At 41.3% G+C, this 27729-nt stretch overlaps 2 protein-coding genes across 4 annotated transcripts; both read right to left on the minus strand.

The window, feature by feature from the left end:
- Positions 1-132: 132 nt before the first annotated feature.
- Positions 133-12810, minus strand: LOC128624491 (serotransferrin-2-like). Of its 3 annotated transcripts, none has more exons than XM_053652183.1 (17): positions 12596-12810; positions 11959-12110; positions 11448-11550; positions 11079-11270; positions 10877-11006; positions 9854-9909; positions 9557-9720; positions 8513-8663; positions 8138-8304; positions 7965-8064; positions 7744-7764; positions 6286-6447; positions 6042-6192; positions 5143-5210; positions 3962-4140; positions 3626-3818; positions 133-3505 (listed from the first exon to the last, which is right to left on the minus strand). In XM_053652183.1, exons 1-17 carry the CDS (start codon positions 12633-12635, stop codon positions 3459-3461), a joined length of 2076 nt encoding a protein of 691 aa, XP_053508158.1. In that variant the 5' UTR covers positions 12636-12810; the 3' UTR covers positions 133-3458. The 3 variants fall into 3 exon arrangements, with proteins under 3 accessions (XP_053508158.1, XP_053508157.1, XP_053508159.1); XM_053652182.1 differs by having other exon boundaries at positions 6286-6450; positions 12596-12808; XM_053652184.1 differs by having other exon boundaries at positions 6286-6450; positions 12588-12606.
- A 3450-nt stretch (positions 12811-16260) lies between these two features.
- Positions 16261-27162, minus strand: LOC128624493 (serotransferrin-2). The gene is made up of 17 exons (XM_053652185.1): positions 27068-27162; positions 25948-26114; positions 24625-24727; positions 23928-24119; positions 23449-23575; positions 23292-23347; positions 23052-23212; positions 22311-22461; positions 21160-21326; positions 20967-21063; positions 19395-19415; positions 18887-19051; positions 18601-18742; positions 17751-17818; positions 17349-17527; positions 17001-17193; positions 16261-16472 (listed from the first exon to the last, which is right to left on the minus strand). The coding sequence occupies exons 1-17, from the start codon at positions 27105-27107 to the stop codon at positions 16429-16431; spliced, it is 2073 nt and encodes a 690-aa protein (XP_053508160.1). The 5' UTR covers positions 27108-27162; the 3' UTR covers positions 16261-16428.
- Positions 27163-27729: the final 567 nt, after the last annotated feature.

The following is a 27729-nucleotide window of genomic DNA, read 5'->3' on the forward strand; positions in this document are numbered from 1 at the left end:
TCACACGTTTCTGTATAATCGCATGCGATCTAAATATAAATAAATCAAATGTCAGATGTTTTACTGCTGATGTTAAATGTATAACCACGACACCACGTAGACAATTATAAATAACTACACCCTTAAAATATCTCAAGACAGTTGTATTTTATTTCACATAACAGCTAAATGAGTAATAACAAGCATGTGATTACCAAATGAAAATAGCTTTATAACAAGTGTCATATCATTAGCTAGCACAAACATGTCAGACATTACCTACATCAGCTATAAACACTCCAGCCAAACCACTGACCAAATTAGATCTGCTCCATGGAGCTCCTATGATGATCCATCTCCACGTGTGAATGTTAGAAGGGTGTCAGTACTTTGTGCGAAGCATCTGCAGTATGCAGTAAGTCACCTATATGGTATGTATGCATACCAAATGGTCAGAGTTTAAACAGTATGACACTTGTCTGTCTATATATATATATATAAACAACTCACAAACCACACACTTCCAAGTTTCTTGTTTATCCTTTTTGTGTCATTTTTGTTGTTGTTTATTTAAATACTGTTGAATAATAATATGAACAACAACCACATAGAACGGGACAAAACAGAGCCAAGAAACAAAGGAAAAAACAAAACTAGCAAAAAGGAGGTACAGAAAGTTGTCCAAAAAAAAAAAAAAGAAGAAGTAACCGAATGATTTGCATGGTTGTTTTTTTTCTCCACATGTATTTATTTGTAGGTATTCTGTTCTACTCTTTATGTCTAGGTATGTATACGTGTCATATTTAGCATATTTTCTGTATTCATTTGCTATTCATTAATATTCATAAACAGACCCTCTATATTCATTAATATTGAAATATGGCCACTCCTCACCACTTAAACAAGAAAAGGAGCAAAATATTGAACTGTAAAAGTGCCTTGTTACTACTGCATAGCTGAGTGTAAGGACTCGGGGAAGCAGCTGGAGAACTTTGGGTAATTACAAGGCTACGCTAATTGTAATTGTATCAGATTTGCTAACACTGAATGCTAAATGCAACTGAGCAAATATCTTTTGCCAAATAAAGTTAGTGTCAGACTCGGCAACCTCCTATACCAAGAGCTACGGCAGCATCTTAACGTCACCCAACGCTGGCTACACCCCAACAAGCAAAGTCCTGTTGAAGTGGCAGAGAAGGTATCCACGGAACACTTTCCATGCCTGGATATCTGGCCCACTCTGAGTGGGGTGTCCGGAAATCATGGAGCGTGGAGAAGCTGCCATTGCTAGCAGAAGGAGCTCGCATCAACTAAAAGGCTGTCTGAAATGTTGTAACCGTCCTGGTGGGAGGTCCGGCGCCTTCCAACCCTTAACGTATCCATGGCAGGATGTGTACAGACCTGGCACTCGACACTGGAAGGAAAACCTGGCTTTAACTTCAACACCGAGGTCGTTACAACGGAGGGAATTTGTGTAACCAGGGTCCTGACACTGGTGGAACCAAGAAGCATGATCATACTTGCTTCCATTAGGACCCTCGCGGTGGCCCATGCACACAGCAACACCAGGACATCCTCTCCATCTTAATAAATATGAAGAGGCCACGGGACAGGGGCATGGTTATCAGTGCTCTTTCTCCTAGACCAGAACTCATCTTTGACTCACCACTGTGCAAGGTGGTTCTATAGTGATGGATCACTATAGAACCTTGCATCATGACTACACAGCAAAATCCCCAGTGTTGAATTTACACCCAACAGTCCAACTGGACTATATAAACACCCTGGGTGTTCATTCTACACTAGGGATTTTACTGTGTATCATCATGACAGTTGCACTTCATACAACCACGCCATGGCCCAAATGGTTCTCTTGGTGGAGGACCATGGCGAAGACCCTGAAAGTGAACAAACTGCCCGCACTACCTGGGTCTTGATGATCACCTCCTCTGCCACTACCAGACACCGTTCATTTTGATTGAAGGGGACCAGGTTGCTGCCAAGCTCAAAGATAAACCTGTCAATTTACACCTGGGATAACACATGCCTATCTTGGTGTTGGTTCATTACACCTCGCAGTACCCTACGATGGTAGAATGTCTGTTGGGATCTCCAAAGACATGCTTACTGACTAAGCCAGTGCTTTATCCTTGTCAGGCTGGTGGTGGATCCAGAGCCTATCCTGGAAATCTGGGCGTGAGCTGAGAATACACACTGGATGAGTCGCCGGTCCATTTCAATACACCACTCATTCACACTTAGGGGCAATTTAGTATAGGCGATAGGCCTACTGGCATGTTTTTGTGTGTGGGGAAACCAGATAACCATGCAGACAAGGTGAGAACAAGCAAAGTCCCCCACACACAGTAACCTGAGCTCAGGATAGAACCGGGTACCCTGCAGCTGTGAGACGGCAATGCTACCTGCTTTTCCACTGTGCATGGCCTTTATGTCCCAACTAATGACAGAATTTAGCAACATGCAACTCCATCTGCAAATAGATAGAATGGTAAACTGTTTCAGATTCTTTAACACCTACTTCGAAGCATGGTGGCCAAGAAGTCCTCCTCTCCTTTGTGCTATTTAAAGTCCATGAAGTGCCTTACACCTCCACAAACCTTCAAGCTATTATTTTGCCAGAGGCACTGAGGGTGGGTTGAGATCAGGGCAGCAGCAGAAGTGAGAATATAATTGGCTCACAACTGGCTCTCATGGCCCTGGCCCACTGTTAAGTGTGGATACAGGGCGATGGAGTGGTGAGACTCCTGGCAAGATGTCCTCATTCCAGACCCAAGATGGTTTCCAGCAATATTGCGTCCAGGGCTGTTGTGCTTCACAAGGCTCATATATCCTTCCAGCAATCCATGAACACTGTGCTCAGTGACACCATCATCCATACCAAAGATCTTGTCCACCTCTGGAAGCAGGGACTGGACTAATAACCAACCAAAGGAAGTATCACGCGTGGCTAGGAGAAACTAGTGGGATCTGTGGTATTCTGGAACCACAGGAATAATAGTGGAGTGTAAGAATGTTTCCCCAAACAACCACTAAAAACAAGGTACATGTATTTATTTATTCAGGTGGTCCCAAAGTTTCAAGAATATAGGAGGTGTCTCACCGCTGGAAAGAAGAAATCCTTGATGAATTAATTCCTGACATCAGAACGATGGATTTCTCATTTTCAGTTTTTAGCAGTAAAGGTCATGCATGGATTATGGATACCCAGACCCAATTTTTAGGCAGAGATTAAATACTTAGTGTGTAATATGTGTTTGCTAATGTTTGCATTGCCAGTCGTACCTCTCTTTTTTAGAGGGTTTTGTGAATATAAATTGAAAACCAGTAAAGCCAAGGTGTATTTTTTCCCCAATTACATCAATGACAGATTAATTGTAAACAGGTGAGAAAGTTGCCTACAGTTATCTTCACGCACAAATGCACAAGCAGGACAGAATGTCTGAGACAAACTGGAGCATTTAGGTTTTCTTTTGGCAGGAGTGGATGGTACAGGCCTTCTCCAGTTCTGTGGAGGAAAAAAAGAAAGAAAGAAGAGTGACGCTGACTGTTTGGGTCATCATAATACGGATAATCAGCGGTCATGTTGTTCCAGCTGTAGAATCTACTGTTAAATACGCACCCCTACCTGTCTTACTGCTGGCACACTCGCGCAGGGAGTCTATCGTTCTTATATATTCTTTACCCAGGAATTCCTTGTAGTTTTTTCCTGGTGGAACTTCTTGGAGACATTTAGTAGAGTCCTTAAAGAGTAAATTTTGTTTGCCCTCAGACTTGAACATGTTAAACACGACCCAAGAGCTGGAATGACCGTACACGGCCTGAAATACAGAAAGAGGATGAAAATCCAAAAGTCTCAGTGAGCTTGATCTACAGTTACCTTCCCTGTTTAAATGCTCTTTTCAAGGAAATAAAAACGAATCTTAACACAGATTAACTGTGGATGTTTGTTTTTTTAATTCACCTGCTGCTCCTTGAGGACCGACACCACGTCGTCACGTTTCTCTGGACGAGTGACGACGGCGTGAGCTGGAACTTTGGCTAAATGACACTGCTCATATGCAGTAATTTCAGCAGAGCCACCGGGACAGATGAGCTTGAAGTCTGCTGATTTGAAAGCCTTAGCCCACGCTGGTCCGCTGCCTGGAGAGAGATGCGGGAATTCTTCAGGAATACGAAGCTGAGTAAAAATGACACTTTAGAAAATTTTTGTAAGAGAGATTAAAAAAGAGAGGGCTGGTGAGGGAACGGCTGTTTATAGCTGCTATAACGTGAGTGACAACAGGAGCTCGCTTGATTTGCGGTCATTCTGCAACATTAAATGCAACTATAAATGGGTAAAAATTATGACAGCAGGGTTTTTTTTGGGCCAAGACTTTCTCCCTAATGTATTCTTGGTCAGTCTGTGCTTAACATCTATTAACATCTTTTTCAAATTGCTGCTCATGCTGCATCACAGGGTGGCGTAACACACAGAGGAAAGTGATATCCACCGAGCACGATTGGCTCATGGCTCATGATTGGCTAGTGTCGCTGTGACTGGTCGGAGGAGAGAGAGAATGCCACTCCTCCCATCCAGACAGCACAGCCGATTTGCCATGGATGGGGGCAGTGGTGGTTTAGCGGTTAAGGCTCTGGGTTACTGATCAGAAGGTCGGGGGTTCAGGCCCCAGTACTGCCAAGATGCCACTGTTGGGCCCTTGAGCAAGGCCCTTAACCCTCTCTGCTCCAGGGGGCGCTGTATCGTGGCTGACCCTGCGCTCTGACCCCAACTTCCCAACATGCTGGGGTATGCGAAGAAAAGAATTTCACTGTGCAAATGTATATATGATCAATAAAGACTCAGTATGGTAGTGGCATCATCAGAATTTAAATTCTCAGGATGAACGCATTTCTGTTGCGCTACTCAGTAGTCCGCAGATTAAACACTGTCGTATAAGAGGAACAAAACACTCGAGTACTTATTGTTATAGGAAAATAAGCAACTTTGGGTTGGTAACAGTAACCACACTTCATCACACCACCCTGTTACTCAGAATTTTACTGTAACACACACACATACACACACGCAGAGTTTTAAGCAGATGTCACGTTTGGCTCGGACATGGCTCTTAAACATTAATATTTACTCAAGTTCCGACTCACCGTCTGTGTTTTCTGCTACAGTGCTGTGCTTAACAAAGGCCACGTCACCGGCACCTTCAGCCAAACACCTGCAGGACACCAACACTCAGACTCCATTTCAGCATTAACCTCACTGAAACAACCTTTTAGATCTATAATAAGACATTTCTGCTTCTATAGGACTGCTGGAGAGTTATCAACCCATCGTTTAAGCTAATACGGATTGGTGTTTTGGGTCAGAAATCGAGTGTTACGCAGGCGATCGATCAGACAAGACGGCGGGGTCAGATTCCAGCGGATATCCGGGACATTTACTCGTCCCATACAGGACCTGCTCTCAAATTTATAAAGACTTTATGACAGAATTACCACCGTCTAATGGTGACACAGATATTTATGGTGGTGATCGATTGCTTCACTACAACCATGGAAATGGCCATAAGGCCATAAGACAGAATGACCAAATCTGATGAGTCCCAAACCAGAGGACTGTAAAAGTTAATGTATGTTCCACCTCAGGCTTTCATCATCAGGCCAACTGGCAAGTTGAAAGATTAACTAAAGAAAGATGAGTTGTTTTACAGTCATATTGGAGGTGTTAGGAGGGGTATCGATTGAAGGTACATTCATGTGTCCCATCTGAAGATTTTCACTGCAACAATCTTCCAGGCTAAATGGTTAGAGGCTAAATGGTTCCATGTACCTGTCTTGATATAACAAGGAACTTAATTCCTGCTGAAAAATTGGATTCTTCTCTTTCTTTAAAAAAAGAGACTTTTTTCCGTTAATGCTATTCTCAGAGTGCTTTAGTGTGAGTCAGTTAGCTAGGTAGCCCTTCTGTCTTCAGATCACTTTAAACAATAAATGGTAGATGCAGCTCTGTTCGCAATCATTTTTATTCGGATTGATGTGACTCGTACCTGAAGGCTCCGGCGTAGCCATAATAGCGCTCTGCAGTGCTGGCTTTGCATTTGTCTAATTTCCCCCTGATACCTTCCGCACCCTTGCACAGTTTACACAGATTTGATTTCGGATCTGCTCCAGGTGCACAGCTTTCATTGAAGTACTTTGCTATAAAAGAATAAATGCAGTGAACAGAGATGAGCCTGTGAAGCTTCAACATGCTGTGGAGTTTTTACATGACCACACTCTGAGTTGACTCACAGAAATTACAGTCTTTGGTGTGATCATGGAGGAGACCCATGGGAATGTTCCAGCCTGCTGTACGTCCCAAACCAGTGTGACACGACTTCCTGCCTATCAGTGTTTCCCAGGTCACATCAGAGTCCTTGCGCACTACAGCCACCGCGTAATAGGACGAGGTATCTGCTGAAGGGAGCATGAAAGAACACAGATAGGATAACAGCTCATACAGAGTGTGGAGAGCATTCGTGGAGCAGCAGGCCATGTAATCCTCCTCTCTGGTTACCTGGCCAGAGTCTATTGGCCAAGTTGAGAGACTGAACCTGGAACTTGGCTGTTATCTTTGCAGTCATGTTAAGTGAAGCCCTTAAAGCACTTGCCTACTGGACTAACACCCTTTCAGTGAGTTCTCGGTTACCAGCCACCCCTTATCCCTGGCAGAGAGTAGGTTCCAGCAAGATCTAAACATTTGTACATCTGAAGAGAGCCATTTGGAGACAGAAATCCCACTCCAGAGAGACATTTGCTGAGAGAGGTCCTGTACTTGTACTTGTTCTAGTATCTGCTGGACTGGGAAGTGTACATGGTGGAGAAAGAGATCATGGATCTCTTACAGGAATGTGTTGGACCCCCTGATCAAGTCCATTGTCGCTCCTGAGATTTTCCAACCCCATGCCCTCATTTTCTGGTAAATGTCTCTGCACCTCAGAAGATCAGCAACAAATACTCTGTCTCCCCTTGCCCCTAGCACCTAGTGGTTCCTGTCATTACTCCAGTTATATCCAGGTTTGTAGACCTTACTCTGAGACAGCAATTCACCTGTGGTGGCTCATCCACAGAGTCAGGTGATGTTCAAAAATGTTAATTCTCATAAAGTCCTCATTCACAACTCCATGCACTTTAAATTCCATTGAAATTTTAATGACATCTTTGACAGTTAAGTTTTTCTATTTGATGGACAGAAGCCAACGGTCCATTGAATGGTGCTTCTTTCTAGATGTCGTTCCATCGTAAGGAAGCAAGTTTACTGCCCCACTTAGCTTCCATAGAGTTATTATTGTACATAGTATTCAAAAGTGGGAACTCTACCGAGCCCCAGTAAAGGGCCCATTGGGGCAGCCATCATGGTGCCCCATGCTCAGGGGAGGTACAAAGGACAGGATTAATTAAAAACAGGGTTAGCAAATTGGGTTCGTTTAAAAATACTCTGCAGGAGCCAAGATATGTTGTCAACTGCCTATTACTGGGTTACTCTAAAAATTCACTATATATTAGCTTATCGCTTAAGTCAAGTGCGATAGCCTCTCAGCACAGTTTTGTTTGAGGTCATGATTAATGTCCCGTTTCATTCACATCTATAGTATGGTGTAAAGCTGCTCCTGCACTTTACTGATGCCCTTGTTAACGCAAAATGCATAACTATATTTATACAGCTAATCCAGGATATAGAGAATATGAATGAAAATGGCTTTCACCTACCAGACCCAAAATTGCACTTTGCTGTTGGGGGAGAAAAACAAAATTGGATCATTAGTTGCACTTGTATTACATGAACTAATGTATAGCTGGTTAGTAACTTATAAAACATGATAGATGCTTTATGAGTATTTTTTTGTAATTTGGTAGCATTTCTGGTAGCAAAATTATTATTTTACAAACATGATTAATGTAGACATCAGACCAACATGATTTTTGCTCACATTCGTTGTTATACTGTTCCACCATGGCCACCACTAGACCACACTTCCCAGCAGAATACACCTGTCCGCCGTCAACTGCCATCGCATCAGCTTCTTTACGCTGCAGACGTGCCACTGTCAGTTTCACATGAGCGTGAGACAAATGAGATATGAGACTTGTTATCTGACATTACCATGATCTTGCTGATGCAGTTATCGACAGTGCTGCCATCCTGGCATTCGATCCTGATGTTTGTCTGATCATCCACACTCATGAAGGTCCACATGTCACATTTATTTTTCTCAGCATGACCCACGGTGCACCACGTAATCTCATGAGATTTGCTGCCCGTTCTGAAGCCTGTGGAGCAAATATTCTGATAAATCGGGTTGCCATATTGGGTTAACGGCTTCCCGGCCAAACGTGGTATAAATCGACCCCAGTTTATATTCTGCTCGTCCAAACTGTTAACGCATCGCACGCATCAACCGCAAAGTCAATTAAAAGTTACAGTACAGTATTTTTAATACAGAGAGTTGTGCAGCACCTGTTAGTGTTTGTGTGTTACCTTTTGTAAGAGCATGGCTAATAGCTACATACTCTTCTCCCAGGTACAGGAAAGAGTCAGTGCTCTCTGGCAGCTTCAGCAGCCCTTTTGTCGAGTCTTTGAACATTAAGTTTTTCGCCGAGAAGCCCTCGGAAGTGAACAGACCTTTGTCCTGTGAAACAGACTTAGTATCAAATTCACATTTAGTTTATCATCTAGTTACTTTAATTTATCCACGGTGAATTACAGAGCACACGCAGCTAGCGCTTGCTTTCTAGAATGAACACTGATAATACTGTCCGTAAGACAGTGGCTTTTTTTCTTTTTAGATCATATGAAAAATAGATACTATGACGCAACAGTGTTTCCCTTTACACACTTTATACATTACACATGAAACAAACGAGAGCTTCAGTTCACGATAGTTACATGATCATCGTCTACGGAATCCATCATCTAGAAACAAATCGATTAAGATTTGGAGATTAAGCTATAATCTATACAAAACCATATGACATCATCATTCTTATATATATATATATATATATATATATATATATATATATAAAATATATATATATATATATATAAAAAATTCCACAGTATAAATTGCATTCCGTTTTAAAATCTTAATTTTCTTGTATAGTATTTCTTTTTACATTGAGAAGAATGGCTCCAATTAAAAATGATTAAAATTGTTTAAAAGACAGTAAATTTAGAAAACAAGATACATTCAGACAGAAGTATATAATCCTATGACACCCAAATTATTTGCTTTAAGTATCCCTTAAAATCTTAATTAGGCTAACGTTAAGCATTTCGCCTTGTTGAAATATTTTATTTATTTATCATTTGTTGTTTTTGTATGTTGTATTTTATTTTTTTCTCTCTTTAACATGACGATTCCAGATATTAGTGTACTATAAGTGTATGAATTGGCAGGTTTCCACAACATATATATATATATATATATATATATATATATATATATATATATATATATATATATATCCACAAAATATATATATATAACAGAGTATTTACGTCATTTTTCCCATCACATACCTTGAGTTTATCAAGAACCTCAAAGATGCGGTTGGCCAGATCTTCGTCTTTGCGACTAACCACAGCATCGGCAGGAACTTGAGCCAGGTTGCAGGTTTTAAACTCGTCCACACTTTTCCGGGAGCCATCTTTGCACAGCAGCTCATAGTTGGCTTTATCGGCGGCTAAAAATACTCAAGGATGAATATCATGATATTGCTCCTCATACAGAATCTGGTTCTAACTGCAGTAAAATGTGATCAAAGGTAAGCCTATTATGCTGTCATGAAATTTTCATATGACTTCTCGGCATCTTACTAAGCACTGTGAAGTGGTTCACAAAGGCGACGTCTCCGGCTCCGTCCTTCAGGCACCTGCAGGAACGGAAAAGAAGGGGGTTACGTCTAGAATTTGTCACCGTCTAGGGAGTTTCAATTCAAGATAAATGACACATGTGGACAGCTGCCGCTGTTTATGCTAAAGTAGCTTGATTCCAGGCAACTTTGGTGTTTAACACTACGCTGGTTAACACTACACATGTACAAGAACATGGCCACGTGTCCCAGACGTCCTCCGTAATGCGATGAGAGTGGATATTAATATCATATCTTAGCAGGACCAAAGACAAAAGTGAACATGTGATGGAAGGCTAGTGAGGCAAAGGTGCTAAGATTTAAGGTAGCATTTACGATTTTGAGCTCTTGCTGTGGCAATACAGGAGACCATCTAAAAAATGTGTTCTTCTTTTTAGGCAGGCAGACCGAATGGGAATAAACGTCACGTGAAGGAAAAGACAATTCCCTGCATGGGAAGGGATACGGAATACGCTTTTGCTCTTGCTAGCAGATGCTGTCAGTTCGTCTGAACTTTGTCTATTTTTGGGAAGATTTTTCTCTCGCAGTTTGGTCAATTCCCACCCACACAACAGATATCCAACTTAGATACCTGCCTTCTTCTGCATATATGAGCATACACGTGCTTACAGTTGACGTGTCACTGTGATTGACAAGGGGGAGACAGAATGCCCCTCCAACCTAGAGCGCACGGGCAATTGTGCTACCTTGACTCCCAGCCACGGATTCCTGTGGCACTCATCTAGGGGAACTCTGTTGTGTGAATTCACAAATCTTGGTCTTGTGAGCCAATAGACAACAAGAAGGCAATAAGAGCTAGCATCTCTACCTTGTCTCCAAGATCACATCCACCCGAACCTACGCGCAGATTTATCGTTTACACGGTTAGCATGGAATTGTTGCACTGGGGTTTTTTGTGGGGTTTTTTTCTTGCTGCCTGCGAGGATTATCGTGTTAGCGATGTTAGCACGTCTGATGATGTTCTTACTGGAAAGCTCCATCGTGACCATAATACGGCTCCTTGTGAGAGCGCGAGCAGTCGCCTTTACACAGTTCGCACAGTCTCAAGCTGTTGATTGCTCCAGGCACACAACTGGCTGGGAAGAATTCCTTCACCGCTGCAAAACAAACAGATGCAAATCAGATGAAATAGGCACTTGGAATTCTGGGAAAATGAAAGAGCCTCTCACCCTCTTCCACAGGTTTGTCCTCGATGCCGGCCCATTTAATATGGCCCTTTTCGACGAGCGTGCCGATGGGGATGTTCCAGCCTGCAGTTTGCCCCAATCCAGTGTGACAGGTCTTCTTCCCACGAAGGTCATGGAAGCCAAAATTAGTGCCTTTTTTTGCTACGGCTACAGCGTAGTAGCACGTCTCTTCATCTGAAACAAGTTCAGCAATTTACATCAGCAGTTGATGTCCACTTTTTGAAAAAAAAGCCAACAGGATTTGGTGACATACTTAAAGACTACTGATAAAAAGTAAAGTGTGAAACGTTTTAACTGCCGCACAGGCCTTTATCACTCTTTTAAATGTTAAAATTATTATAAAGAGACTACCTGCGCCGTAATGTTCTGCGATGATGGGGTGAAGGTTGTAGGGTGCGAGACCGGCTGTGTAGATATCTCCTCCGTCCAGAGTGATGGCATCTGCTTCACCTTTCTGATCAAACACATTCCCAGAATTGACTGAATTTGGGATTTACAGCATTGTTAGGAATGTATGTAGTATCTCTGGTTCTGTTTCATCCCTCCTGTCCACCTGAGCTCAGGTGACCGTGTGATGTTTCTGTGCATGTTCTTGTCCCTGTATCTGCGTGGGTTTTCTCAGACCCAGTAGGTGGATTAGTTAAGATTAATTACCCAGAAGTGTGAATGAATGAATGAATGTGTGAATGTGTGAGTGTGTGAGTGTGTTGTGGTGCCCTGTAATGATCTGGCATCTCATCCAGGGTGTATTCCTGACTGACGCCCAGTGTTCCCGGGATAGGCTCCGGATCCATTGTGACCCTGATCAGGATAAAGCGCTTACTGAAAGTGAGGAAACGATTTAAGTATGCACATAATTTACCTGGATGGCTTTGATGCATTCCATCGAGCCCTCGAGCTTCACACAACTTAACAAATCGGATTTTGAGGCGAGCTGTCTGCATTTTTGAGCTTCCTGCTCTGACTTTAGGCACCATCTGATTCTCGGATCCATTGGCGCAGCCTTCGCTAAAGCTGAAACAACAAGAAATGACTTGCATTGGGGAAAACAAATATAATAATGAGCTTGGCATCTAGATTTTAGACGGAATAGTAAATGATAAATTTTGTAGTATATCGTAGGCCATGTGTGAAATTCTAATCTAATCTAATACTTATCAAGGCCTGAAAGAATGTCAGATTTATGTGGATTTTCGGTTGTAGTAGTGGTCTGAGCTGTACGTGTGTACACACAGTCAGTATTACACAATGCCAGAATGGAAAGTTCAGAGTGAATCATCAGTAATGAAGATAATGCAGTAGGAGCAGATGGTTATATCGTTGCTTATAATATAGTGGAATTAGCAGAGTCTCGTTTCGCAACAAATTACAAATGAACAATCCATCAAAAATAATACAGACCTCAAACTACGCCCTGTCTACAATTTAGAGTCAACCACAGAGTTTATAATCAGTCTGGCGTTTAAAAAAAAAAAGCTGTACAATATTTACTGCATTACCGACGCATCCCAGGACGACACCGATGACCGAGAGCTTCATGCTGGACTCCTGGATGCAGCAGACAGAGCTAGGGTGTTAGTGTGGATTCAATGGGAGACTACAGCTCAGGGGGCTGAGGATAACAGCAAAGGTGTGGGCTCAATCCTAAATGACTTAAAATTCACTATATAAGTGCACTGCATAGGGTATAAAATAGGGGGCTTCTACACCTTTTTGTAGTGCACTATGTGTCCAATGGGAAGCTGTTTTTGTTTTGTGGAAATTCCAGTTTCAAAGTCCATTTCCCCCTCTGTAAACATATCACATATTTACACACACACACACACACACACACACACAAACACACACACACACACATATATATATATATATATATATATATATATATATATATATAATTTCATAGTTTAAATAATAACCATGAAAAGAGACAATTCTTATGAGGATTTTGAAGATTTTGTCATTTTTCAGAATTATTTACATATGACTATATTGCGATACCAGTGTCAGCTAATAAACTACACCATAAGTGCACTACGAAAAGCATCAACTGAACTTCTACAGCATATGTAGTGCCCTAAAGTTCCTATAAATAAATAGGGAGCTGTTTGGGATTGAGCCAGAATCATCACCGTTTCACCATCGACCCCTTCCTAGGACTAGACAATGTGTAATGATGAAATATTTCACTTTTCTGAGATAACACAGGTATCAGTAGAATTTTTTTTTTATAACAGTTACAACCTCTGATTGGAAGAAGTGTGTCGTCCATTAATATTGGCACCCTTGGCAGATATGAGCTGTGAAGGCTGTGAGAAATTGTCTTAATTCTTGAACCTTTTGATGTTTTGTTAAAAGAATTCACAGAAATACTCTGCCCTCATGGATATTAAACAATTACAAACACAACACAGGTTTATCCCAAAACAAATATCTTTGTTGAATATAGGTGTGCAACAATTATTGGCACCCTTTTAGTCAATACTTTGTGCTAGCTCGCTTTGCCAAGATAACAGCTGTGAGTCTTCTCCTATAACGCCTGGTGAGGTTGGAGAATACATGGCGAGGGATCTGAGAGCGTTCCTCCATACAGAACCTCTCCAGATCCTTCACATTTGGAGGTCCACGCTGGTGGACTCTCCTCTTCAGTTCACCCCACAGGTTTTCTATGGGGTTCAGGTCAGGGGACTGGGATGGTCATGGCAGGACCTTGATTTTGTGGTCAGTAAACCATTTCTGTGTTGATTTTGATGTATGTTTTGGTGGCTAATAAGACAAAAACACGACAAGCTGCGTGTTTTTGTCTTATTAACTTCAATTTACTAATAAAAATGATTAATAATAATCATGATCCTCAACTTTTCTGCATTAAAAGGCAGCTCAGTAAAGTGCTTTACAAAGGAAAATAAATAAATAAATCAATAAAACGCAGAAGTTTAAGGGAAAATGCCTCATGAAAAATCGATAAATATAATTTATATAAAATTTGAGAAAATATAATGTTTAAAAAAAAATTTTTTTTGTTTTAAAGACAAATGCTTGTGTACGGATGGATTCTACTGAACATGATTCATCTGAAAAATAAAAATAAAAAACAAAGACAAAACAAATCCGTCTTTCAGCTCATGCACAAGAGGCACCGCTCCAGTTTAGAGTCCCTGTGGACATCACTGAGGAGAATCATTATCACTACAGATGTACTCAGAGAAAAGAAGCTGCTGGAAGCAGGAACTGAACTTATGGACGAAGAAATTCATGCGTAAGTGATTTTTATGGTGATAAATAACAAACTCAGACTTTGAATGGGCTGCAAACTCGTTCTAGAATATTTGAATATTTAAATATCTATGCCAGAGCTAGCAAGGTAGCTAACATATACCTGCCTTTGTGTTACATTATGAGAAAAATAATATACTTATATACTCAGTGTCAGGAAATCCACGTAATGAAGGTTAGGACGGATGCAAATGCAGATAAGAGTTTATTTAGAGAGAGACGGGCAGACAGATCTGAATCATGAGACAATAGCGTGGGTAAAATAACAGGCAAAGGGTCAGGCGATCTGTGAACAGGCATAAACTAGGCAAGGCGAGAATCATCAACGAGGAACAAGAAGCAAGACCAATGAACATAAAACACACTGAGGACACGGGTACGAACGCTTAGTACGGTGAGAGCACTCGATACTAGGCAAGGTCATAGTGTTCAAAAAGTCTGTTATATAGCGTGGAGAGAGAGAGTGAGTGAGTGTGTGAGTGTGAGATTGGCAACAGGTGTGTGTGATTAGAATTCCGGAGAAGGTGAACTTGCGTGGGAAGTGTAGTCCATGGCGGCCATGTTTGTAGCCCGCAGTGCAGGGTGGGAAATGTAGTCACTGGTTTGCTGTGATATGACACTTCGAATATAGCTAGGTTGCACAACATCTTCATATATTAATTAGTATTAAGTTTTTTGTGCAACCTAGTTATGTTCTAAGTTAAACTATGTGGAGATATCCAGTTATGTTTTAAAGTACAGTAGGGTCGTATTGTTTATTTAAGTTGTTTATTTCTCGGTTGCATATTTCTCAGTAATGTTTCAAAGTGACATGAAACATAAGAGCTTAGCTGTACCTGTTAACAGTGGATTATTAACACGCCTGGAAGACATTTTGTGCACATGTACACTTGAGTTGATTGACTATTTAGTTTGATCACAGTGAGGTGTGCAGTTCAGGTTTACAGTACAGACTGGTACAGTATGTGAATCTCACACAGTTTACACCTGTTTGTTTGTTTTTAGACGGTGATGTGGATGGAGAGACTGAGGATCGTGGACTTGCCGAAGATCTTTAGATAAATAAATAAATAAATCAAATTCAGAGACCTTATGTATTGGTACGAGGTACAGCTGGGTGACATGAGCAGAAAAACAGCATCTCTGTCATTCTCAGACACTTGGTGCTTGAAAGTCTGTGAACTCTAGAATTATATATATACCTAAAGGTGGTTTTCTGGCCAGATGAGAACAAGATAGAACTTTTTTGGTTTAAATGAGAAGCGTTATGTTTGGAGAAATGAAAACGCTGCATTCCAGCAGAAGAACCTTCTCCCATCTGTGAAACATGATGGTGGTAGTGTCATGGTTTGGGTCTGTTTTGCTGCATCTGGACCAGGACGACTCGCCATTATCGATGTCACAACGAGTTCTGAATTATACCATACCAGAACGGTTAAAGAAGAATAAAGGTAATGTTTCGGAACGGCCGAGTCAAAGTCCTGACCTTAATCCAGTAGAAATGTTGTGGAAGAACCTGAAGCGAGTAGTTCATGTGAGGAAACACACCAACATCCCAGAGTTGAAGCTGTTCTGTACGGAGGAACGGGATAAAGTTCCTCCAAGCCGACGTGCAGGACTGATCAACACTTACCCCAAACGTTTATCTGCAGTGATTACTGCACAAGGACTCACACCACATACTGAACGCAAAGGTGCACATACTTTTACCCCTCACAGATATGTAATACTGGATCATTTTCCTCAATAAATAAATGACCAAGTGTAGTATTTGTGTCTCATTTATTTAATTGGGGTCTCTTTATCATCTTTGAGGACTTGTGTGAAAATATGATGATGTTTTATTGTATACTCAGTGTGTTGTGTGTTTATTCATGCAAAAGTACACTTTGTAATTTCATTTTTTTTATTTCAGGCATCTTCTGCTAAAAGAACAGAAATGCAATCACACCAAGGTGGATTTTATTCCAAAAAAGGTCAGAAATCAGGAACACGTGAGAGAAAAATCGTCTTAAAAACCATCTTAAAAACCGCATCCAAGACAAACCGGACCGTTTCAGGCTTTTTGGCAAGGGCGAGCGGTACAGGCCTCCTCCAGTTCTGTGAAGGAAAGAAAGAAGAAAACGTGAGGGATGTGGTGGTATACAGGTGTACTGTGATGAGAAAGTGTAAATGATGGTGTTTAAGTGCTCATATAGGGCACGGAGAATGATCACAGTGTTGTACAGTAGCACGTTTCATGAAATAAACACAAGAGCAAGAAAAAATCCATAATAAAATACATTAAATACGCAGTGCAACATGCTTACCCTTTCATCTTAAATAGAGAAAATAAAGATATCGTAGAAATTCTAAAAGCAACAATAAAATAAATATAAAATAAAGTTAAGATTGTAAAAGGGATTGGGTAAAGCAGGGAATCTTAGCTTTACAGTTGTTTACGAAATGTCAAATCACACAAGTATAACCTAGAAAAAAGAAAATTTGCTTTCAGCAATATTCTATAAGCCTTTAGCAGATAAAGTGATGTGCTGAAACATAAAAAAGATAAATCCACTCCTAGAACATTTTAACTTTGTACTGTGCCTTTAATATTTAAGATTCTTTTTTTTTTCTTTTTTTTTTTACCAGACTTGGTCTTCGGACACTGGTGCAGAGAGTTTAAGGAGGTTATGTAAGCCTCTCCCAGGAAGTCCTGATAGGTCTGTGATTTTGGAACCTCTTGGAGACATTTGGTCGAGTCTTTGAAGAGTGATTTTTCTTCCCCATCAGACTGAAAAATTCTGAATGAGTCATCTGAGCCAGAAAGACCAAACTTATCCTGAAATACAGAGAAGAAATGTCAACACTCAGTCAGTGCTTCAGTGAGTTTGGCAAAAAGAAAAAGTTTGGCTTTTGTTGTCGTTTAAAACTGAAAGCACTAAATCTGACGCTGGACGGCGTAGGAGATGAACCGCGCTTGGTGTTCGTACTCACCTGCTGCTCCTTGAGGAACGACACCACGTCGTCACGTTTCTCTGGACGAGTGACGACGGCGTGAGCTGGAACTTTGGCTAAATGACACTGCTCATGTGCAGTAATTTCAGCAGAGCCACTGGGACAGATGAGCTTGAAGTCTGCTGATTTGAAAGCCTTGGCCCACGCTGGTCCGCTGCCTGGAGAGAGATGCGGGAGTTCTTCAGGAATATAAAGCTGGACTGTGTGGTGTTTGTCATTGTGAATGATATTATTTATTATTGAAATTGGATTCCTGTGTATCCTGATCACATTTGTTGAAAAACAGTTTGTTTTGAGACTCGAGAATTACTACACACCATGCACCATACAGAAGACGTGCTGATTAATTAAACATTCGGACTTATCGGATCTCCGACTCACCGTCTGTGTTTTCCGCTACGGTGCTGTGCTTAACAAAGGCCACGTCACCGGCACCTTCAGCCAAACACCTGCAGGACACCAACACTCAGACTCAACACCGTCTCAATCTTCACTCTGTAATCTCACTGATAACCATTTAGACCTACAGTAAGACATTTCCACTTGTGTATGACCGTGTTATTATTCACGACGGGCTTCGGCTGTTAGAAATCCTCCGATTAAACCGATTAGATATGTACCTGATAATTCACTGCTATATGTTAGAAACTAAAATAAATAGTGCTACAACAAAGCATTGTTGTAGAACATCACAGATCTCCGTGCCTTTCCCTCTCACTCTTTCCTACAGTATGAGACGAAACCACTTCAAATCGTCTTTCAGAGATACCGATCGTTTCGGTTCTAAAATATTACTGGCCACCCCTGATATTCACACTCCAGGTTTTAAACCTAAACAGAATGATCACACTACAGCCGTTGTTCTGTCTGGAGAGACCCTCCATCGTTGCCTGTTATGCTGTTAGCCTAGATTAAACCACTGCATCAGAAATGCTTTATTTTATAACAAACTGGACCTTCAAAAGTTTTAATCGAATACCCCTGATGTATGCTCACGTTAGCATGAAGCCGCGCTCCAAACACGAGCTTTTTTTTGTGGTAAAATTAGGATTTTTTTTAAGTTAGCAATGCTGGCAGATCGGATGACCTTCTAGAGCCGACGTCGCGTCGTCTGTTCTACCGCATCTACGTAAACCTGCATCTTCAGGAGGTTCTCCAAAGACATTCCGGTCTCAAAGGGTTATGAATATAAATATAAAGACACGGTGATGTGATGAGAGGTGAATCGTACCTGAAGGCTCCGCTGTAGCCATAATACCTCTCATCGTTGCTGGCTTTGCATTTGTCTTTACCAGCTTCACCTCCCTTACACAATTTACACAGGTTTGATTCAGGATCTGAACCAGGAGCACAGCTTTCACTGAAGAACGTCGCTGTGGACGAAAAAAACAACAAAAAAAACAGTGAAGATTCAGCAGGTGATATTATACCATGATTTTATCTGCTCATAATGAGTTTGTATAAAGAAGGTGTGAGGTGGATGATATTATAAAACAGAAGCGCATCTTCTGACTCACAGAAGTCACAATCATCGTATTTGTCATGGAGGAGACCTATGGGAATGTTCCAGCCTGCTGTACGTCCCACTCCGGTGTGACACGACTTCTTGCCCCTCAGCGTATCCCAGGTCAAGCCAGAGTCTTTGCGCACTACAGCCACCGCGTAATAGGACGAGGCATCTCCTGAAGGCAGAATGACAGGAAATGACATCAGTAAGGACTTAATATTCAGTTTGGATCATTACATTAAAATGTACTCAAGCTTAACATCTTAAATCATTTTATATTAAATAGACGATGCAGTCAGGTTACTCTGAACACGAGAAAGGTGTTAGAAAGAAACAAAGAAAGAAAGTAATAAACATATAATAAATAATTACATACAAATAAATAGGTGGGAGATATCAGGAGAGAGAATGAGCGAGAGGAGAGACGTTCTGGACAGGGTGAGTTTCATGAGCAGTTTTTAACTCCAAACTCCATTAATGTTGCTCTTTTATAAGATTGAGGATTTGAGAGAACCTACCTGATGCAGATTTACACTTTTCTGTAGAGAAAGAAAAACAGAACTGAATTGTTAGTTCTCCTGCTTTATAAACTCCAATACCTCCAAAAGACACTCGAATAAAACGCTGTCACTGCCCCGTATTTGATTAGTTTCCCATTACGGCATATTACACAGTGTTTTATTCCTCTTATAATTCACCAAGGATTACCCTTTTTTATTTCTTAAAGAACATGTCAGACTTTTTATAGTTACACCAGCTCTTAGTGGAGAGGAGAGTGATGTAGTTCAGAGATGGAGATGATTAGGGAGTGATAGAGAAGGGTCAATGGGGTTTTTGGCAGGACCACAGGGTTATACCCCTACCCTTTACCATAAGTGTCCTGGGATTTTTAACAACCACAGAGAGTCAGGAGCTCGGTTTAACATCTCATCTGAAACACCGTGCTGTTTATACAGTACAGTGTCCCCGTCACTACACTGGGGCATTACACAGAACACAGGGTGAGCGCCCCCTGCTGGCCTCACTAATACCACTTCCAGCAGCTTAGCTTTCCACAAGAGGTCTCCCATCCAGGTACTGACCAGACTCAATCCTGCTGAGCTTCAGTGGGAAACCGGGCGAGAACTTCAAGGAGATATGGCTCTGGCTTAGAGCTATTTAATGTTGTGGAACGTATGTGAAAGAAGTTAGCTCCTGTTATGAACAGTTGTTCCTTCACCAGCCTCTCTTTTTTACTCTCTCTTGAAGTAAGTAAACAAACAAACAAACAAACAAACAAAAACGCATTGTAAACAAAAAGAAGCATACACTCCTCTGTGCTGAAGATGGACAGCACTGACACTGGAGACTCCTTCCGTAAATGTTCAATAAACATCTCCTTACAGAAAACGTCACCGTATCAGCGATTACGCAAGTGAATCTGTGTTTTATTAGCCTATTGTACGAGTCCCTGTGAACGAGCTGTTGCTATAGAAACGATAACGTATTCGAACGAGCGCATTAATTATAAATAAATTTGTGATGTGCAGCTGCGCTACTGTCAGAGCCACTGTTATAGAAAACTAATCAACACCTTCTGACCAATCAGAACGCAGCACTCTCCGCAGATAAAGAAAAGTGCCGGACTGTTCGGTTCCCTTCCTCACGTCTTCCTCGCACGCTCTTGTGCGTCTGTGTGAAGTATCACAGAGCGGTGTGTGAATCCTGACACGGTGTGTAATTGTCGTTGTGGAGGTTTAATATGCAGTAACGTGGTGTTCTGCAGTCGCTCTGCAGTGTGGATTAAAGCTCTGCTCACGGACGAGAGACAGCAAAGACATTAACCTCAGGGAATTTTTACAGGTTAATAAATAAATATATATATAAATATATATCAATATATTAACAATTGGCAAAACGTGTTCAGTTGTATAAAAGCTGTGGAAAACTCGACACGTTTCATTCGTGCACTACTGTCAGAGCCGCTGTTCTAGAAAACTAATCAGCACCTTCTGACCAATCACGGTGAAGCGTGAGGGGCTTTATGACAGTTCTCTCTCAGAGCGTAGTGTTCTTATAAAGTTTGCAGTGCAAAAGTGATTTTCTCTCACCTTCATCGTACTGCTCCACCAAGGCCGGAACCAGATCGCACTTTCCAGCAATATACACTTCTCCTCCATCAACCGCAATAGCGTCCGCCTGATTAAGCTGCACACACAAAGAAATAATAACAAATAACACACTCAAAATGACAAACACAAAGCCTTGAATCTGTGCCACTCTTCACACTCGTTATCACTTTACCAAGATCTTCCTGAGGCAATCCTGCACCGTGCTGCCGGTTTCACAGTCCAGCTTGCTGTTGCCTGCACTGTCGACGATGTTCAGGCTCCATGCGTCACATTTATTTTTCTGAGCGTGACCCACGGCGCACCATTTAATCTTGTCGGACGACGCGCTGTCTGTCTTTTCTGGAGAGAAGAACAGATGAACTCTTTCCTGCCGTGGTCGTTAGTCCCCATGCCTTTATTATCCACCCACACACACTGTGAATACATCACACACACCAGCCTCCAAAGTCTTTCCCAACCCACACTGATTAAAAATGTGTATCGGCCCAGGAAAATCATACATTTTCTCTGTGAAAGATCGCACAACACTATTACGCGCGATGGCGATTTCGCCGATTCGAGAAGTTATTCACAAAAAGACAAATTGCAGCACAAATTTCGAAACAAGCCGCAGCAAACTCGGTTAAACTGGTGTAATTTGGAATTATGTACTTTAAAGATCTTTTTTTTTTTTTTCATTTAGTACCGCCCTTCAGTAGCTACACACGATATTAACATGTTTCCCAGAAGACAAAATAATAACAATTTACCCTGATCATCCTGCTCAAAAGTTACCCCCCCCCCCATCCCGGATCTTAACGTCCCGTGTCGCCTTCTGGAGTATCAGTGAATGTTCGCACCTTTTGTAATAGTCATGTACGAGTCGCTCGATCCTCCTCAGTGTGAAAAAATGGATCTCAAATCATATAGCCGCTGTTGGAAAGAGCTCACATATGAGGAAGATGCTGGAAAAGCAAAGTACGTGCAGGACCTGGAGGATTTTTCTGAAGAACTGTGGGAAGTTTAACTGCTCAGGACGAACTAGAGACTCGTGCACAACAGGTAACGACACGCGGTAATAAGAATCAAGCGTGTGTCGTAAGTTTCGAACCGGTTCGTTTGTGTAAATTCAGTTATTATTGTGACTTTTAGACTAGATGTAAACATCTGTTATGTGAAATAGCTTCTTCAGGGCAGGACTAAATAATAATAAAAAAACTATTTTAATGATTCCTCTTAGATTTTTTTATTAATAACATTTTGCAGATTCTGCAGGGGGTGTGTAAATTTATGCACACAACTGTGTATGTATATATATATATATCTATCCAGTGTATATTATACCTCTCCTGAGCGAGTGGATGGCATTCCAGTACTTCTCTCCCAGGTACATGTAGGCGTTGGTGAGCTCTGGGAGCCTCTGCAGATTCGTCGTCGAGTCTTTGAAGATTAGGTTTTTTGAGGTGAAGCCCTCGGACGAGAACAGACCATTTTCCTGTGACACAAAATCGTATTTGACCTTTTTTTATATATATTTTTCATGTTACACCTTTATTAATTTTGTAAGCAACGTGTCCACATATGTTTGGCTGTGTGGTGTAAAAACCCCAGTCATGAAACCTCTTGGCTGATTAGCGTAGCCGCTGTCCCTCTGGAGGAACTCTTAAAAGTTTAATGTAGAATTCTCGATCTGAAGAACCCATTTAGTAGCATAAGAACCCTTCATTATGAACAATGAACCCTCGAAGAACTCTATTTTCTCAGAGTGTACTAAGTACCAAGAAGGTAATACGTGGCATTAAATGTCTGACAGGTTATAGGAGTTATGAAGAAAATGTAAGATAATTTAAAAACCCCACATTAAAAATACCGTATAGACGTTGTTACCTCGTTGTCACAGCCCCTGCTAGAGGGTGGAAATTTCTAGAGTTTATCGCCTGCGTAATTTGATGTGTTTTATAGTCGAGGAAATAAAGCGAGGAAACCACCTAGAGTGCTCCCTCCATTTTAGTGCACTACATGGGGTATGAAATAATGACTCTGTTTAAATAAAGAGAAAATTTTGTCATTTATTAAATCCCAAACCTTTATGTTGTCCGCAACGGTGAAGACACGGAAGGCGAGGTCTTTGTCAACGCGACTGACGACGGCGTGAGCGGGAACTTGGGCCAGGTTGCAGTTTAAATAGTCATCAACAGGCTTCCTGGTGCCGTCTTCACACAGCAGCTCGAACTTGTCCTTCTCACCTAATAAGAATTATTTACCTCGTGTTAAGACGTACTTCTTACGAACGTTAACTTTTTGCAGAATCCTTCCTTTGCTTACCGAGTGCCGTGAGGTGCTTCACAAACGCCACATCTGCATCTGTTTCCTTCAGGCAGCTGCAGGAACAGGAAAGATTTGAGTGAATTTGTGTTGCTCAAGTATTAATGAAGTTTTCAGCTTTGTGAGATGATTTATGTCGATTTGATGAGGTTCTTACCGGAGAGCTCCATCGTAATCATAATACGGCTCGTCGTGAGAGCGCTGGCAGTTGTTTTTACACAGTTTGCACAATTTGGGGTTTTTCGCTCCTGGTACACAACTGGCTGAGAAGAATTCTGCCACCGCTGCAAAACAAAAACACACACACTTACACTAAATGCACACAATAATATATATCTGCTCCAGAGACTAAAACTTCACCACATCAAAGATTTTTCTATTCTGTTTATTATCAGCGGCTCGTCTGTGAGTACACGTCCTGGTAAACGAGCTGTTACTATAGAAACGATAACGCATTAGAACGAGCGTGTTAATATAAACCTGTGAGTATTGTCAGAGCTGATGTTATAGAAAATGAATCTTCTGACCAATCACAGTCCAGAACTGGACGGCGGTGTGGCGTACGCCGCAGCACTGCTGAATTGTTGGATGTGGTTGGTCAGAAAATGGGGACAATGACTGTAAAGTGCCTCTCACCGTCCTCCAGAGGTTTCTCGTCGATGCCACCCCATGCAATCTGTCCCTGTTTGATGAGAGTGCCGATGGGGATGTTCCAGCCTGTGGTTTTCCACAAACCAGTGTGACAGGACTTCTTCCCACGAAGGTCATTGAAGCCAAACTTGGTGCCTTTCTTTACTACAGCCACAGCGTAGTAGCACGACTCTTCCGCTACAGGTTCAAGAGTACAGACTCAAGCTTATTATTATTATTCCTAATAAAACCGCAGCAACAAGTGAATCGAAATCGATCATAAAACTGTTTGGTATCCGTGAACTGTGTCATGAAGCACGCTCTCGGCTACGTCACGACACTAAAACTCACTTGATGGAAATGCCGAGGCACGTTAAAACCAGGTCTGTGATTACAAGCAAAATACAGAAACTCTTTAAAATGATCAAATGTCATGTTGTATTGCAGCTGGTGACCTGAGGTTTAATTATTAAGCCTGGTTAAGAGTTCTGTTGTAGTATTAGTTGATTGACATGCTGCGATGAAATATCCTTTGAATGAATATTTTTGGTATTTAATATATATTTTCTAAACAATCCACCTAATCAACTGTCAGAGTAAACAATAATCAGTTATCAAAACGTTCATCGGTTACAGCCCTATTTCTTATAGAGACGAAGTCAGACTTATCCTTTTGTATAATTCAGATTGGATTGGAGACTACCTGCGCCGTATTGTTCCGCGATGATGGGGTGAAGGTTGTAGGGTGCGAGGCCGGCTGTGTAGATATCTCCTCCGTCCAGAGTGATGGCATCCGCTTCACCTCTCTGATCAAACACATTTAAAGAGTTTACTTTCTTAAGAACATTTTCATTTGAAAGCAAGCCTACATGTTCCGTACATATAACTGCACACGTGTAAATGCAGACCTCAGAAGTCTGAACGCTTTAGTAAACAATTAATATATGGATAACCCTGCATGTCTCTCTTTCTCACACACACACACACACACACACACACACACACACACACACACACACAGAGTATTCAGTATTTTAGTATTTGTCACACACAACGCTGCTGACTACAACGTGTGTGTGTGTTTTTTTTATTAAATATTAAATAATAAGTATTTGAATCTTAAATTCTGCTTCTTTTTTTAACCTCTTAGAGTTTTTGAAGCCTATAGACCGGACCTGGAAGCTCCTATTGGTTCAAATGAAGCATCATTCGATAGGTCACAGTCTGGGGGTCATTTCTACTGATAACACACTGTTCACTCGCGCGCTGAGGAGATAAGGAGAAAAGGTGGTCTTCTGAGGGCATTTGGAACGGTGCGACAGCAGTTTGATGTAAAACGTGTTTTGGACTCAATATTTTCATGTAATTGGGTTGTCTGGACCTTCGGCAGTGTAACGAGACTGTTTTGTCCTGATGTTATGGATCAGTGGGCTGCTGTGAGGTTAAAGGGTGAGTTGGCTCCGTTTGGTGCTCCTTTGTGCGTCTGCTGGTGGTCTGATAAAGACGCCGTTTGTAGCTGCTGTTGTGATTGCATCTTTAAACGATTGATATCAATCGAATCACAAGATTCTTAGCTTTCCAACGGTGTATTAAAATTCTGGCGGCCCATCAGCGGGCTGCTGGAGCACCAAAGCCTGTTTGTAAAGGCATGTTGGCTATCTTGGCTAACCAGCTAGTCTGCTAACTGCCTTATGAACCGGTGTATTACAGAATGAATAAACAACTTTACTATGTACAGGTGAAGAAATTGGAGGAATAATACACAAATATTAATAAAAGTTTCATGCATTAAAAAAAAAGAAGAGAAAAGGTCTGAGATCACAATGCATTCTGGGGAAAGTTGTGCTGCTGATGTTGGCTTAGTGATAATAATTTAAAAAAAAACTTCACATGAATATAGTAATAAAGTGAAGAAACGACGCTGAAGACACTGATTTAAACTGAAACTAAAAACAGTACTGAAACATTATCATGTTCAGTTTAAATTCAGGTCTAACACAAAACCTCAAATCCACTCATGATTTACCGCAATGGCTTCAATGCATTCCTGCGTTCCTCCTCTCTTCACGCAGGTTGGCCAGTGTTCGTTTGTTGGTCTGGTGCATTTCTGAAACTCCTCTTCTGATTTCAAGCACCATTTGACAGTCTTACAAAAGGTTACACACTGACTACAGTCTGCACACTGCACTGCAGCTGAAACGAGAAGAAAGTCCTGGTTAGCTGGTTACTGTTAGAGCCCTCACTTGACGGGACCAAGCCACCATGACACCTGACCGATTACACCTATATGTGCTTGTTCAACATCCACTAGATGTTTCCACTAGATTTTGGAGCGTTGCTGTGGGGATTTGTGTTCATTCAGCTACAGGAGCATTAGTCAGGACAGGCGCTGATTTTGGGTGAGGAGGTCTGGGGTGCAGTCGACGTTCCAGTTCATCCCAAAGGTGTTCAGTTCAATCCACGTTAAAGTCGACTCTGAGTACGGCCCCTAGTTGATTACTGACGTAAGCAAAGTTAGTGAATGAAAATGTCACTTAGGAATGAATTTCAATGTATTACAATTCTAATTATTCATAATACAATTAACAAATAGAGTGAATTATTACTGGAGCATTGTTCTGAGAGCCTCTCAAAGAAATACACTATGTAGGATATGAACTGTACACGTCTCCACGCCATGTACTGCAGTTCCCTACTCGCTATATATATATATATATATATATATATATATATATATATATATATATATATATATATATATTTTATAGCGTAATGCCCTATTACTTGTAGTGTTTTCCAAGTAATGTGAAATTCTGATCAGAATGTTCCTCTCTGTGTAGATTTTAGTGGAGGTTTGGTGCAGTGGTCCGAGCTGTACGTGTGTACACAGTCGGTGTGACACAACACAAAAGCTGAAGGTTCAGAGCAAATCATTAGCAATGAAAATAAACTAGGAGCAGATCGCTATAGCAGTTCATATAGTAATAATATTTTTTAAAAAATATATGTTTACAGAGCAAAAAGATCCCAAAGACCCCAAATCTCAAAATAAGTCCACTTTATAGTTCAGATTCAAACAGTCATCTACACAGATTTACGATTAGTCTTTAACATTTTAAAACACGGTACAGAATGCATTGCTTTACCGAGGCCTGATAGAAAGACACAGATGATGAAGAGCTTCATGCTGGACTCCTGGATGCAGCAGATACTGTGTGAGACGGCGAGGGAACCTTTATAGTGAGATCTGAGGGGGCGGAGCTTAATGATAAACAAGAGCTGGCCTGAATCCTACATTTCTCTCTTAAAGTCCATTTTCTCTGCTCTGTAAACATATCACAGATTAAGTCCAAAGTTTAACAATCGATAATGAAAATAGAGAAACAGTTCTTTTATGGTGTTTTTCAGACTTTATGATTATATGACGATATTTATTTTTTCTAAAATTTTAGCGTGTGTCCTCGTTGATCTTTCTGAGCACCTTCAACTTCCTCTCAGGAATATTGTCCTGAGAAAATCCACACTCGATAAACTGTAATATCTGCAGAATACGGCAGCCAGGATCCTGACTGGTGATCACATAACTCTTATTTTAGAGTCTTTGCACCGGCTCACTGTCACGTACCGAGTTGATTTTAAAATCCTTATGCTGGCATATAAAGCATTGTATGGTCTTTCTCCTCAGTATCTGTCAGAGAATACATGGTGAGGGATCTGAGAGCGTTGCTCCATACAGAACCTCTCCAGATCCTTCACATTTGGAGGTCCACGCTGGTGGACTCTCCTCTTCAGTTCACCCCACAGGTTT

This window comes from Ictalurus furcatus, chromosome 20 (assembly GCF_023375685.1).
Source record: "Ictalurus furcatus strain D&B chromosome 20, Billie_1.0, whole genome shotgun sequence".
NCBI classification, from domain to species: Eukaryota; Metazoa; Chordata; class Actinopteri; order Siluriformes; family Ictaluridae; genus Ictalurus; species Ictalurus furcatus.

What these genes read in the sequence shown, in the direction of transcription:
- LOC128624491 (XM_053652182.1), bottom strand. Translation starts at nt 12,635, where the DNA reads ATGAAGCTCTCGGTCATCGGTGTCGTCCTGGGATGCGTCG. An exon ending in ACTGCATCAGCAAGATCATG is followed by an intron (nt 8,065 to 8,137) that starts GTAATGTCAGAT and finishes GCACGTCTGCAG; the next exon opens with CGTAAAGAAGCTGATGCGAT. An exon ending in CGGTCCTCAAGGAGCAGCAG is followed by an intron (nt 3,819 to 3,961) that starts GTGAATTAAAAA and finishes TCTGTATTTCAG; the next exon opens with GCCGTGTACGGTCATTCCAG.
- LOC128624493 (XM_053652185.1), bottom strand. Translation starts at nt 27,107, where the DNA reads ATGAAGCTCTTCATCATCTGTGTCTTTCTATCAGGCCTCG. An exon ending in CGCGGAACAATACGGCGCAG is followed by an intron (nt 24,120 to 24,624) that starts GTAGTCTCCAAT and finishes TTGAACCTGTAG; the next exon opens with CGGAAGAGTCGTGCTACTAC. An exon ending in CCGTTGCGGACAACATAAAG is followed by an intron (nt 22,462 to 23,051) that starts GTTTGGGATTTA and finishes TTTGTGTCACAG; the next exon opens with GAAAATGGTCTGTTCTCGTC.